The sequence below is a fragment of the Miniopterus natalensis genome, chromosome 5, assembly GCF_054644295.1.
Source record: "Miniopterus natalensis isolate mMinNat1 chromosome 5, mMinNat1.hap1, whole genome shotgun sequence".
NCBI classification, from domain to species: domain Eukaryota; kingdom Metazoa; phylum Chordata; class Mammalia; order Chiroptera; family Miniopteridae; genus Miniopterus; species Miniopterus natalensis.
Genome location: NC_142085.1, coordinates 23,710,723 through 23,726,251, shown reverse-complemented (window position 1 = coordinate 23,726,251; position 15,529 = coordinate 23,710,723). Strand labels below are relative to the sequence as shown.

The 15,529-nt window shown below is 41.3% G+C and overlaps 1 protein-coding gene across 1 annotated transcript in view; it reads right to left on the bottom strand.

Moving 5' to 3' along the window:
• LRRC1 (leucine rich repeat containing 1) overlaps nucleotides 1-15,529 on the bottom strand; it is a 120,598-nt gene that overhangs the window by 1,959 nt on the left and 103,110 nt on the right. The window contains exons 11-13 of the mRNA XM_016198040.2: nucleotides 9,047-9,162; nucleotides 2,083-2,255; nucleotides 1,080-1,216 (exon numbers count right to left, since the gene is read on the bottom strand). Coding sequence (XP_016053526.2) covers nucleotides 1,080-1,216; nucleotides 2,083-2,255; nucleotides 9,047-9,162 — 426 coding nt within the window. The remainder of the gene's footprint in view (nucleotides 1-1,079; nucleotides 1,217-2,082; nucleotides 2,256-9,046; nucleotides 9,163-15,529) is intronic.

Below are 15,529 nucleotides of genomic sequence, written 5' to 3'. Positions count from 1 at the left end.
CCTAACTCTGCTGCGCGCGGGCTATTCACATGACCCCCCGAGGCTCTTCACCTTCTCCCAAAGACCACAGAGCCCGAAGTGAAGGCAGGGCATAGGGGCAGTACTTGAAAAGTATATTACTTCACAGGCTATATGGTCTTTAGCTCACAAAAGGCATTTACATCTCTTAAGTGGTCTGTCCAGGAGTTTCAGGAGGAGCTCAAGTAGGCTAATAAAATAAGAGCACATCAGAGGCCCTGAAGTAACTGGTGAGAAAACCACTCTCAGGTGTTGTAAGATAAGCATTAGAGTCATTAATATTGAGGTTTTTCTGTCCTGCCTAATTCCTATTTTGCACTCTGCAGACGCTAGCAGATAATTTAAACGCCACCCTTTGTTTTGAGGGCTGAGGAGACTCCCTCGAAACTCTGCTTATGAAAATCTCAATTAGCGAGGACTTCAAGAGCCAAAGTCAGCTTGTAGGAGGAGGTCGAGTTGTTGCTGACTCCCGGAGGCACTGGTGGCTGCGACACACTTTCCGGTGTGGAGGAAAGTGAGGCTGAGGGTACATTCAAACCTATTCCTGACTCCTGACTGAGAACTCGTTCAGGGGTCTAACTCAGGTCAGGAGCATTCTGCACAACGGTGAAGAGCAGAAAGGGGGCGTGGGAAAGCGAGGGGAGTCCAGTCCGGCAGAAGGCAAGTGCCCCACCAGGAAACGCGAATGGAGTCAACGCGATACAGTCATAAATGGGAGTGGAAGGCGGGAAGAGACTTAAACAACAAAGAAGAACAAAAAAGAAAAATGAATTTTAAGAAAACAGTGGGGGTGGGAGGGGAAGCTATCACAAATAAAGAAAAAGAGGCACCATGAACTAGTCAAACTAAAAGCACAAAAGTTCTTTTTGCCCTAAACACATTTGGTGAATCCGTACCTAGAAGTACTTAGTTCTGTCTTCTAAAAATTCTAAAATGCTAAAAGCAAAACAGAAAACACACTAGCTGAAAATACAAGAAATCCTTATTAGGTGCCATTATTAATGTTGGAAGTCTTTTAAATTTTGAACTTCCATGGAGGCCAAGAATCTCCATTTCCATACCGTTTCATTGTCATCTTCATCTTTTTCATCTTCCAGAAATCGGATTGCACTGATTCTGTTCACTGTGCACTCGTTCCAGGCCTCATCGGAGACATCACTCACCAAGTTCTCCAGGGCACCACAGCGAGACAAGTTCTCTGTCATCACAAAGACACATCATCAGCAGGGAGCTCAGCAAAGACACATCAGCAGGGTTCCTGTGACTGGCAACCGCTATGTGGTAATGTAAAAAATTAAAAAGAAAAGGGCCCTGGCTGGTGTGGCTCACTTGGTTGAGAGGTGTCCTATGCACCAAAGGGTCATGGGTTCGATTCGTGGTCAGGGCACATACCCAGGTTGCGAGTTTGATCCCCAGTCAGGGTGCATATGGCAACCGATCGATGTTTCTCTCTCTCTCCTGCTCCCTTCCTCTCTAAAATCAATAAAAACATATCACAAAGGGGAGACTGACAAGGCAGCTGTGGGGCCCTTCCACTCAGGGGACTCTGGCTCCCCCAGGGCACTCTGGTTCTCTTCAATCAAAACCAGCCCTCAGCAAAGGATTTATAATAGCAAATTTGATGTCAGTGTGAATATTTTTTAAAACCACACATAATTTACAAAACAAAGGTACAATGACTCAAAACAAATCACTGGCTTAAAAAATTTTCCAGTGGAGTTCACTACTAATCCTCCAAACCATCAGTTTAGATTTTAAGTGACTGTTACCTCTTTTAGGGGTATTTGTATTTTCATCCTTAGCTATCATTCAAAACCAAGAAAAAGGGTGTTTAAGGAATTCGACACGATAATAGGTGTGAGTGGTACTTTTTCTGCAAAGACGCAGGGGACCTTGCCAGAGAAGACCTATAATGACCTCACCTGACACACAGTGGCCTCACCTGGACAGGCTCTAGGGGCAGAATTGGATAAAATACAGTCACATGTAAGAGGAAAAGGTCTTATGGTGAGATGGTAACTCCTACTAATTCTTGTAGCCAAATGATACGGTCCTTCAATTCACCTTGGCAAGTAGGTTCAGAAGGCAGCTGAGGAAGTAAGACACAGGTTAAAATCTTCTCCCCTGTGGTGAGGTCTATGTCCGTCTGGAACGTGAGTAGGGGCTGGGACTGGTTGTCAGATAACCACAAAGCTTTCAACTTCAAGGACATCAGAGACAAGGGCAGATGCAACAACCTAATTTGAAACAAAAGAAGACATCGGCGTCTCAGATGCTGTAATCAAATCAATTTCTGTCAATAAAAACAGAAAAAAATGAAAACCACCACCTAGGATTGGGTCCACCCTCTAGAAAGACGTTATGTTTATAACAAGATACTTGATTTACTCTTTGCAAGTAGACTCGGCGCTAACAGCTTCCCCGCTCTGCTATCACCTCCTCAGCAGCACTGCTAGGCCATAGAGCAGAAATGAGGAACTGACAGAACTTTCTTCAACCCTGTACTAGGAGGTTTCAATTCAAAGAGAAAAACAGCCAGTGCAACTGTGGAAGTGGAGCTCTTACGCAGTCAATGGCAACACCGTCGCCACCTCATGGGGCTGGGGTGAGCTTCTGGGGTTACCTGTTTCCCGTAGCCCCTGGGAAATCAGGATGGGGGAAGGAGATGCCTGAGGTGCTGAAGAATTTAAGTTGCAGTTAAAATAAAGGTTAATTTTTTTTTTCATGTACTCCATTTGTTTTCTCTAGGGAGATTATTTTAGGTATTCCATCCTAAACTTTTATCTTCCTGTTTCTAAACCCTCCCACTTCTCAGACTCCAACGTGATAATTAACGTCCACATCAGATTGTTTCAGTTTCGAATGAGATAGAATATTTATAAAGCACTTTTAAAATTATAATGTGACACCTGAAGATTAGTTTCATGTTTATGTTTGCACAAATATTTCACAGCTTGGCTGCGACCAGTCAGATCTACTCAGTAAAGAACACCAGAAGCCAGCGCTTGGTACTTGCCAGGTTACCTTAGCACAGCGGTTCCCAGCCAGGCGTGGTTGTGCCCCTAGGGAATCTCTGGCCATATCTGTAGACGTTTTGGAGGGTGCTATGGCATCTAGTGGGTGCAGGCCGGGGATGTTGCTAAACATCCTACAATGCACAGGACAGCCCCATAACAGAATTACCTGGCCCCAAATGCTAACAGTACCAAGGGTGAATATGCTGCTTAGTGAAAACCAATGCTTTATACAAGTTACTAATTCACTGTGAAAACCCACGCTGATACCAGAAATTCAAGGTTTAAAGGATTTATCTGATCAAGTATTTTCACTCTAAGGATGGCTCCACATATTAAATTATGGATCAGTCTTAGAAGTGACTTCATAAGCTAATCACATTCTGCTAACTACTATATGAGGCACATACTCGTAAGAGAAATTTAATCCCATGAAGAATGATAAGACAGCATGTATTCCTGGGCTTCTTTCTTTTATAAAATTGTATGGGGGAGATCGACCTATACATCTTACCAACAGATTAATGCTGCATTACTAGACACTGCTTGTTTTACTGCGCTTCACTTTATTGGCCTTCACAGATGTTGTGTTTTTTACAAATTGAAGGCAAGGCCCTCTACCAGCAAAAAGATTACACTCGCTTCATTGCAATACTCACGTTATTGAGGTGGTCTGGATCCGAACCCACAATTACCTCCGAGGTCTGCCTGTATACCCATTTGAATTGACAGACTTACGGGAAATAAACTAGAACATTTTGTAGAGATATGAAGAGAAGTTGTACTCCGATAATATAAAACTAATCTAAGGAGAATGTAAGCACAAACTGTGTAAGCTCCTTTAACAAATGAAGTAAAAACTTATCAAAGAATGCATAGAGAATATTAACAAATGCATTGTCAACAAACTTTTCATAAGAACAATTAATATGCTTTTCAAAGATTTCCAATGTAAGAATTATGGACAGGAGAAAATATCTTCTTTTCCTCACGGTGAGTCCAGTGAAGATGGACATGTCCCACTCAGATGTCCTGGGTAGAAAGCACAGTGGAACTGTATCTACATGGGGCTTAGGTTCTGAAGTCAATGCATCTGCGAGAATTGCGTATGTTAAGTACCCTTGAAAAGTCTCTATGCATCACACACTATAGTATTTCACTCATGAGCACCAAACTAGATAAGAAGTATGTATTTTTAAATCCCAGGACCCACCCAGTGCAGTGAAACATATGCTCAGACCATGAGAAGGATGCCCGGAGGGGACAGCAGAGTCCCAGCTCCACTTTTCCTTGTTCTAGGAATTGCTTCTTCGAGGGAAAGGAAAGTGAAGTCGCTCATGCTTATACAACAACGTATTTCTGCCTTTGCCCGAAGGGAGAAATACACTGCCCGAAGTCGTGGCACACTCACAGGCAAGGGAGGTAAAGACATAGACATGATTTGCCAGGCACTGTGCCAGTGATTTTTAAAAAGAGTATCCTGATACACTATGAAAGCTTAAAGTACATTAAACTCTTTTTCATTTTATTGAGCAAAAGGATCATTTCTTTGAAAGTTTGTTCCTATTTATTTTTAAAAGGAGTTAAGCTAATATTGAGAACAAAAGAAAATAAAGATTTGAAAACCGGCACAAAACACAGATACTCAGACACGGTCATCGTACCTTCTCAGACTAACAATTGGCTTCCTAGCTAAATGCCAAAGCAAAGGTATAAATAAAAGGCCAAACGGAGCATCAATAACAACAGCTTCCAAGGATGACAAAATCTTATGGTAAAAGCTAAAATAGGTTACTGGACTCTACAACAACAGATCTTATAACCACGTTCAACCAAGCCACGTAAGATCTATTCGTTGTCTGAAATGCCAGTTTTCCTGCAAAGAATCCAAGTGCCAGCTTTAATATGCCTGTTGCTGACGGAGCCCACACAAGACATGAGCCTGTTCACAGTGTCTTGTGGACAGAGGTGTCCTGTGATGTCAAAGAGAAAAGAAGGCCCTGTTTCCAGCCCTGTCTGCACACATACTCTGGGCTGGGCAGACCCTCTCACTGACTCTCTGTGGCCTCGGGGAAAAGACACACATACTCCTCTGTTTCTCTTGGGCGAACCATCCCAGACACAAGTAGAAAATAGATAAATAGATGCTATATATCCCTGCTTTCCAGACGAGTTAATAATACATTTTTGGTTTATTCTGGAACCATCTGTACACTACAAAATCAACACAAGAAACCATCACTCCATTGTACATATCTCCATGTTCTATTTAGGACCCCCCCCCCCCCGCCCTGGAATAAAAGGCCCACAGGATTTACACCAGTGGTACAAGGACAAAAGCAGACAAATAAGCAAAGCCCAGAGCTCTCATTTCCAGTTACGCCCGCGGCCAGCCTAGCCTGACGTGACCTTCCCCACCTCACTACTACAGCAACTGCCTGTCAAATGTATTTAAGAGCTAAACACGGTCTACTGATTAATGTAATACTCACTTCCCTGATGACTGCATACCTCTTACAATTAAATGTTCAGCTTTTTGCTACTTCCTACTAGAACTCTTAGTTTTAAACAAAGTTTTCAGAAATGTTTGAAGATATACAGAGAGAACATAATCAGTGAAAAAAATTAAACAGTACCAAAATATCTAAAGTGAAAGCCCCCTGTAACCCCATGTCTCCACCCTTCCTCTAGGGGAACTACTATTAATATTTTGGTGTACTGCACAGATAAGTATTTTAAAAACATGAACAAAAATAAGAACACTACGTACACTTGCTCTAGTTATCAGTACCATGGGCCGCCTGTGTCATTGCAGAGAAACATCTCATTCTTGAGTTGCTTAGTATTTTATAACATAGCTGCTGTATTGTGCTTTGTCTTTTAATATTTTTTTTTATTTTTCCCAGCTTCATTAAGATATAATTGACATATAACCTTATGTAAGTTTAAGGTGTACAACATGATTTGATACATTTATATACTGTGAAATGACTGCCACAGTAAGCTTAGTTAACACCTCCATTACCTCACATAATTACCACTGTGTGTGTGTGTATGTGTGTTAAAAACACTTAAGATCTTCTCTCTTAGCAACTTTCAAGTATATAATACAGTACTGTTACCTATAGTCACCATGCTGCACATTAGATCCCCAGAACTTACTCATCTTATAACTGGAAGTTTGCACCCTTTAACCAAAATCTCCCCATTTCCTGCACCACCACCCCAGCCCCCGGCAACCACATTCTACTCTGTTTCAAAAAGTTCAACTTTTTTAAATCCCACATGTAAGTGAGATCATACAATATTTGTCTTTCTCCATCTGACTTATTTCATGCCCTCAAGGTCCATCCATGTTGTTATAAATGGCAGAATTTCCTTCTTTCTCGTGGCTGAATAATATTCCATTATATAGATATGTATTTTACACAAACACACACACACTCTACTGGTAGATTCTTAGCCATATCCTGGCGATCATAATATGAATAATGCTACAGTGAACATGGGAGTCCAGATACCTCTTTGAGATCCTGTTTTCATTTCCTTTGGATATATACCCAGAAGTGGGATCCCTGGATCTATCTAATAGTAGGTCTAAATTTAAGTTCTTGAGGACCCTCTGTACTGTTTTCCACAGTGGCTGCACAAGTTTACATTCCCACCAACTGTGCACAAGAATTCTCTTTTCTCCACATCCTTGTTATTTGTCTTTTTCATAATAGCCATGCTAACAGTTGTGAGGTGATATCTTTTAATATTTTTAAATTAATTTTTTTATTATGAAATTTGAAGGTGTAAACAATTTCCCCATTGACAGGTATTGTTAGTACTTGGTACTACTAATAACGCAGGAAGACCCTCACATACCCAATTCTGTGTGTCTAGTGGACATTCCTATGGGAGAGAGTCTAAGAAATAAAGAAACGTATATTCTGTGCCCCTGGAGCTGGATGACACAAGACACCTGCTCCATTACTGTACCAGAAGGTTTGACGTTTAGTTTCCAAGTGGCATTTTATAGTTATCCTTGCTGTGACTTACTGTATCAAATTTATCAAAGTAAGCTTTTGGAAACTAAGATGTAGTCTCCTTGCACTGTCTGCTGTTTTTATATGCCTGAGAGAAAAGGCAGGGACCTCTCTCACACTGAGTATGATTTCCCATGGTGTGACAACTCTGCAAGCTAAAAAGCTGATGTGGCAGTCCTTTTTATTATTAGTTTCTACACTGATACTTTAAAATAAGTAGTAATTAAATATTTTAATAGGCTTAAAATTTGGTTATTAATCTATATATACATGGACTAAGTGGCACACTTAAGTGACTCAGATGACAGCTACATAATTCGACTTTTTAACTGGCTTTTCTCCACCCCAGCCAAGCATAATAAAAATTTAACTTTCCCTTCTTCTGAGAACTGGAGAATGGAGCTTTCACTCATGTAAAAACCAGTTCTTAGGCATCACAGCCATCTTTCCACCCAAGAATTAGGGATGCAAATCCACACTCACCAGTGTGGCAAGAACTAGGGGAGGCTGGGAGTCACTGAGCTTCTACTGCTAGAGGCGAGAGGTCAGGAAACCACCCTTCTCAATTGATAAATCACATGTTAGGCTGAAGTCCAACAGAAATGCAACATCCAGCTCAAATGAATCCTGAGTTTTCAGTCACCAGCTAGTGGTCTTAAGAATCTATCAGGATGTCTTGAAAGCATTAACTCTACAAGGGTGAGCATTCCTGAAGCCCACGCCTCATCCCCAGTTTCCTGCTGAGCGCTGGTTACTCAGCACTGCTGTCTACAGTCCATTAGCAAGAATGAAAAATGGAGGTTGAGCCTAAGTGACCAACTTCAGCACGTAGGACTCAATCTCCCAGACACTGTGGACCACCTCCCCTGGTTCTGCACTTCCTCTCCTACCTAACTGCATAACACTCAAAAGCATTTTTTAATTCCTCTTGGCAGAGAAGCCTGTGATACAAGACATTTTAAAGTGGCCTGACAGTCATGCTGCAAAACTAACAGGTGTAACATTTCCCCAGGTGCATACTATGTGACAGGTACTGTGAGGAGACAAAGAATACAGGGACACATCCACCTTCAGGTAACTTTAGGTTAGGAGGGTTACATACATGCAAACAGGTGATGATCAGTGCTGTGTCAGGGGTAATTAAACATGCAGTAGAGGAATGCTTTCTGGAGTAAATAAAGCATAAGCAATGAAAAATAAAAGCCGGGAAACAGAGAAGAGGGCCCCAGCTAGTCAGGGCAGCTTATGCAGGCTCCAGGGGAAGCAAGTGTGCAGATGACATGTGAGGTGATGAAATTAGTTCACAGCGGCTGAAACACATCAATGTTCTACAAAGTGAAGAGAAGATACATTCCAGAAACTGGTGAGTAGTCTAACGTGACCTCTGACCCTGCACATGAGAAATGTTGCTGCTGTGATCTTACGGATGCCAGTCTGGTGGCTCCTCACTTTTTTTTAGATTATGAATCACTTGGCAATTCTGACATCAGCTGTGGATCCTCTCACCAGAAAAGTGTCTCTGGATGCAAGCTTGTTTATAATTTCAGCAGGTTCAGAGGCACCAGCAGAGCATGTCAAGACCCCTGGTACAAATGTAGTTCCAACTCATTCAAGCTCATTTTTCAGATGAGGAAACTATGAGGCCCATGCTGATGAACAAAAGCTGAGGTGAAGCCTACGTCTCTCAGTTCCTGGCAATGCTCCTTCCCTTGTATCACTGCACTGCTGCTCTGGGGGCACGTCTACAGAGCGTCCACTTAAACAGGGAAGCACCCCGCGCTCAGGCTGTCCCTGACCGTCTCTACTCTGCCCGGCTCAGTCGCTCCAGCACCTCCACTGAGAACTTCCTGGGCCTGGGTCGTTCAACTAATTGGTATATATTCCATCAGACGGAGCGAGACAAGACCGCCAAGATGCACAGCAAAGGCTGGGGTAGGTGGACACCTGTTTCTTTCTCAAGCAAAGCAAACAGAACATGCTTACCTGTTCCCTGCCACATCCAGGACGTGCAGCTCTGTGGCCTGCGACACCTCGGAAGGGATCCAAGTTAATTTGTTGTCACGCATGCAGAACACAGTGAGGCTGCAGCACCCACCGATCTGCAACAGGGAGAAAATACAACTTGTTTCCAGGGTGTTTTTTGGGGAAATGGTGGTGGGCCTGTGTATCAAATGGCATGAAAAGGAGGCATAAAATTATACCACATGGTTTTAGTCTCTAATGACCAACTATGCTTAATTTAAATCACACAAAACACTGAGTAGTCCAGCATGTTTATAAAAATCTCTGCATAACATTAAACACATGTTCTAAATTAAATCAAGAAAATAAACAACAGAGTCCAAAAATTTCACTCTGGAAAGAAGTCATCTCCCACTGCTATCTAATGCAACTGCATCTTTTAAATACGTTAACCAAGCACATAGGTCCAGACAAATATTATTTGGTCACATGGAGGTGTAGTAATTCTAGGTTTCAAAAGTTAGGGCAAAGATTGCACGTGAGCACACACACACACCTACCTTTGAAGACCTGTCCATTACATTAACTTCAGGGTTCTCAGTGTTTCAGTTTATTTAAAAAAGGGGGGGTCATCTGATAGATGATACAGTACATTAATTTCCACCATACAACTTTTAATAGCTTCCATTCACAACTTAATTTGGTAAATTCCTCTTCCTTTGACCAATACAAAATCAACAATGTTTTAGCCGATAGTGAATTTGTTAAATATCTACATTAATCTCCCCAGCTATGACCTGCTGTCACGTGAAAGCATATTCAGTATCTACATCCATACCAAATTTGACTATCATTTCCTTTTTTTTCAAGTAAGCAGTTCAAAGGTAACTGAGCTTCATATAGGTCTGGTCCTCAATGAAGAACAAAAACACAAAAGAATTCAATGATTCTCTTGGACAAACTGGCTGCAGTCTGTACTGTCAGGAAAGCTGCACCAAGGGGGTGAGAAAAGAGCTTGATCCTAGACACATATTCTGCAGGACTCCACACTACCACATTCTTCCTGTGCCCACTCTCCTAAGAGCAATGGCTACAAAAGGCGTGTGAAGGGACCTATTGATGTCTGACATGTGGAAAAATACTCCAGAGACTCCTCTTGAGGAGGGGCAAAGACTTGATTGGATCTTCAATGGTGTCTGAGTCTACCTTTTGACTTTTTCTATTTATGTATGTGTTTAGTATATGCACATATCTGAAAGAGCAGAATGCCCACTTCAGAAGTAGCTATATAATTACCTTCATGAACAATCTTATTATGTCTTCCTTTTGGAGTCAATATATTTTGAAATAATATCTTTAACCAAGGTATTTAACCACAGTGGATATAAAGAAAAAATAAACCTAAGACAACATGGACTAACATTTATCCCTGGTCACCTGGAAAACACCCAGATATGCAGAAACGTCTTCAGGCCGTCCCCTTTGTTTCTCAGTGCTCACATTTCCCATCCCAGCAAAACTGGTTTATTCACTGTCCTCTACGATACACCTTGTATTTTTGGTTCAGCTGCTTTTTATAGAGTCTAACGCCCTTCCTTTTGTCTAAATCTTACCAATCATCCAAAATAAGCTGAACATCCTCTACTCCATAGTGTCTTCCCAGGATCAGCTGGTCCACATTGATACATTGCTCTCTACATTTCTTCCATATTTATTATCTATACAAACCCTCTGACAGATTCTTTGACTGAGCTACTGTTTAATTTGCACATTTATATATAATGAGGGTGCTTGGCAAGTTTAGTGCCCATCCTATCTTCTCACCTGTGAAGACTATCCATCTACTAACATTTCTCATTTAGGTATGTTTATACACTTATATTCATTAATTTACTTACCAGTAAAAGGCTGCTACTTAAAGTTATTATCTGTGGCTATGTGTAGCAATTTTTTCTAATAAGAATCACTTAAGTGGCCTCTCATACTTTATAAATATAGGGCCCAATATCCTGTCCTACAGGGATCTTTTGTGGGGCCAGGCACTCTTCCCTCCTTTGACGAAGGCAATTCTCAGCTTCACTTGGGTGCCCAGAAATATCATGGAAGGAAAAAAATCAAAACCCTGAATCTTTTGAGGATCCACATGATTAGATTCTCTGATAAATTCAGATGATCCCAACAAAAATCTATGCATGGGAAGGAACACTCAAGGTGCTCACGGAGGGGACTTCCCCCAACCCCACTTCATGTGGAGGGGCATCTGCACTAGGGTCGGGGCTCAGTAGGGGGACTGTGAGCCATAAGGGAGGCCTTGCAGATGAGCACATGGCTGAGGCTGACACCCCTCAGCCCTACCATCATCCTCCAGGGAGGCAAAGCAAAGCAAAGCAGATAACATCAGTTCTTCTCATTCATGACCATCCTGACGGGACAGGAAGTTCCTGGAGGGTGTATAGAAACAAGACTAGATTGTGATTTGTGGCACTTTGTCATGGAGCTGTGCACTGTCCCAGCCACCTGCAGCACACTGTTTTAGAGGCCCTGCTACTATACCTTGTGAACACTTTCAACTTGTATCATGGACATATACTATATATGCAAAAAAGTTAATTAAATTAATTAACTAATTAATTGATCAGAGAGGGCTCTAAAAGTTGTAGGAGCAATACAAATTCTGGACAAGTGAACACTGTTTAAACATTTGGGGGGAAGGTGAGTTCCCAATGGAGGATGTGAGCTGTCTACTGTTTATAATCTCTTTTTTTTTCTTTTTCCTCTCCCTCTCTAATCTCACACACATTAGAGATGTCAAAGGGTGGAAAGCAATTGTATTCAAGAACCTCCTAGGCACTCTTAGTGGGTAAGGCAGGCGACCTCCTGATCTCTATTGTCTGTGGTTTTTGGAAAACAATGCCAACAAAGAGCAGAGTGTGGTTGCAGAATGCTAGGGAGGCTTTCATCATTCGCCAAGGGCACACGCTGTCCCGGGCAAACACTCACGAAAACAGAGCCTGTTTTCCAAACCAGCCAGGAAGGGATGGCGCGAACCTCTGGCTTTTAGGAAAGGTTACTAAGCAGTCAAAACCATAACTAAAAGACACAGTCCTTTATAGACAGCACAGGAATGCAGTGCACTGGAGGGAGCTCATGCTTTGAGATCACACAGACCTGGGTGAGAATTCAGGCTTCATCGTGTATTGTGGGTTTGAATATACTACTTTAACCAAAAGTAACAATAAGGATTAAATTAAATGAAACCGCAAATATAATTTAGCACCTATCACAGAACCTGTCTACTGCTGCCGCCAAAGAAATGTGGTAGCTATTGTTTTACAAAGTGAAAATTCCATATCCAAAGGAAAAGTTCAATCACCACTTACTTGAGTGCCTACTACGTTGGCTGGAACTGTGCTGATGCTGGTGAGCTCTTCCCTGAATCCCCCTGAACTTCTTAAAAAACCATCTCCCTGACAATATATCACAATGACATTTTGTGTCAATACTAGTGAAGAGTTGGCATGAGTTCAGTAGGACATTATACATATCAAGCATACGCATTTTTGCTTTCTCTTTGGCGTTCAGGAAGCAGAGTTTACAGGTTCCTTAAAGTGGCCATCGGGATAACATGCCTATATCACTTAGAAATTCTGGGACGCAGAGTCACTGCTGAAATAACTTATTACCAGTCATGTAGGAAGCTGGTATTTTTAAACCTCCCTTAAACCACATAATAGCACCTTCCCAGAATCCAAGAGGTTGGACTTGGATCCTCTGAGAATCCTAGTTGAGCTGTTTTGTGTCGAGTCAAAATGATACTGTCCTTACCTGTCTGTCACTGATCTAATCCATCTCAAGGAGATGGGACCTGCAGGCCATTAAGCAAACCTTTAGTCAGGTCAACTTTCACTGAGTATTAATTGCCTGCAGGTTACATTACTCTAGAGAAGATAATCAGACAGTTTCAGTGATTCCAACAGAAAGCCTACCTTTGTCTGCCCATATCCCACTTTGTGAACGCCTGGCTTAAGTACAAAGGAGCTTTCATTCCCTTCAGTAACTTCCTTTCGATATTATTTGTAACAGAACTGAACCCACATTTCATTGGCAAAAAGGAAAATGTACAATACGCAAAATCTGGTCAAAATACAATTTGAACAGAAATATTATGATGTGTAATTTTAGAAACCAAAGACTATTTTTTTGCCTTTTCTATCATCATCTGTGGCATATAACTCAAGTGTCCCCTACTTCATAAATATTTTGGAAACCGCGCTGGGACTCTGAATTGTCCCAAATATATCCACTAATAGCTATGAGGTTCTTCTTTCCTAACCATAAGAAAGTAACTTATGCTGACTGAAAAATAAAAACCTTATACACACACACACACATGCATACACCAACAATGAGAAAACAACTGAAGTCAGATCCTACCACAAAGGGATAATCAGTATTTAACAATTTGAGGTACAATCCGTCAGTATTATTGCCATGCAATTGATTATACACATACACTTCAACAAAATCAGGACCAACACTATGACCTTCAGCACCTTTGTTTCCATATGACATCAAGAATGGTTGCTCATGTCATTATATTTCTAAAAAGATTTTTATTGACGACACAATTATCTCATTCTACAAATATACCTCAGATTACTTAACAAATCGCCGATATTAGACACTGCTAGTTAGTGCTTCCAATTCTTGTTGTATGATCTTGGGCAAATTAGTTAACCCCTCTGTTTCACAACTTGTCAGATATTGATAAAGATTTACCTATGCCTCAAAGAACTGTTATGAAAATAAGACAAGAATAAGCATGAAAGCTGACAGTGCCTGGCACATGTTAGTTGCCCCTGTATATGCTCGGCATGGTGCCTGCAACATGTCAGTTGCCCCTGTACATGCTCAGCATGGTGCCTGGCACATGTTAGCTACCCCTGCACATGCTCGGCATGGTGCCTGGCACATGTTAGCTGCCCCTGCACATGCTCGGCATGGTGCCTGGCACATGTTAGCTACCCCTGCACATGCTCGGCATGGTGCCTGGCACATGTTAGCTGCCCCTGCACATGCTCGGCATGGTGCCTGGCACATGTTAGCTACCCCTGTACATGCTCAGCATGGTGCCTGGCACATGTTAGCTGCCCCTGTACATGCTTGGCATGGTGCCTACAACATGTCAGCTGCCCCTGTACATGCTCAGCATGGTGCCTGGCACATGTTAGCTGCCCCTGTACATGCTGGGCATGGTGCCTGCAACATGTCAGCTACTCTTACATGTACTGTGAGAAATATTATTGTGCATCATTCTTTGTGTATATCCATCATTGTTTTCCTAGGATAAAAGTCCTAGAAGTGGAATTGCAGAATCAAAGGGTATGTACACTTTTCAAGTTTTTAATAATATCATATTCCCCACTAGAGAAACCATAATAATTTATACTTCCTAGATAACATGCACTTTCCTGTAGCCTTGCCAAAATTTGGTATCATGATCATTTTTTTAACCTTGAAAATCTGATAGGTGAAAATGCATTAACATTTCTGTGAATACTGATGACGCTAAAATTTTTTCACATTTATAGCCATTTCTATTTTTTCTTCTATGAATCACTTACTGATTCTTGTGAGGGAGAGGGCTCTTTGCTCTCATTTTTGTCCACTTGTTTATAGTGGGAAGATCTTTTTCTCAATGATATGAAAGAATTTCTAATAGAGTAGGAGAGACCTCATTCATTTGTAATGCTGTAAACATCCCCCTGCCTCCAGGCTGTCAGTACCTTCTTAAAGATCAGAAACCTAATTTTTATATAGAAAAATCCATCAATTGTTTGTGACTTATTTCCTTTTTCAAGTTTTAGGAGTGCTTTCTCCATCTTGAAATCCAATGGTCAACTATATTTTATTCTAGTCTTTTAGGTTTTATATTACCTTTCATTCATCAATAAATCATTTCGAATATGATGGGAATATTCTAAATTATTCACTAAAATAATTGTAAATTGTAACAATAAGAAGGAAGAAAGCTATCTACAAAATGAATACTTGACTACCACAGACATTTCTGAATATCACCATAATATTTATGGATAATTAATGTTGACAGATTGCCTGATAAAGAAAGCTTTGATAAATGATCTGCAAATCCTACCTGCCTCATTTGACTGGACAGGTGTGATGTATTTAGGGTCACTACTATTTTAACTTAATACAGGAAAAGACTGGGGTCTAAACTTGGAAATATCAATTTCTTCCAGCCAGAAACTCTTTATGGTCCAGGCTATTTAAAGTTAAGATTTGTTTGGGGAATATTATGAAGTTACTGGCTGTCTTTCATCATGCCCATGATCACACACATACTGCCAACTCCCTGCCTATCCACAAATCATACAACAACACAGTCTCTTCTCTTTCATTCTTCCCTCTACCAAAAGTATGAGAGTTTTAGGGAACCTCCTTTTCCCAGAAGCATACATACTTAAGCAACAGGATGAGAAA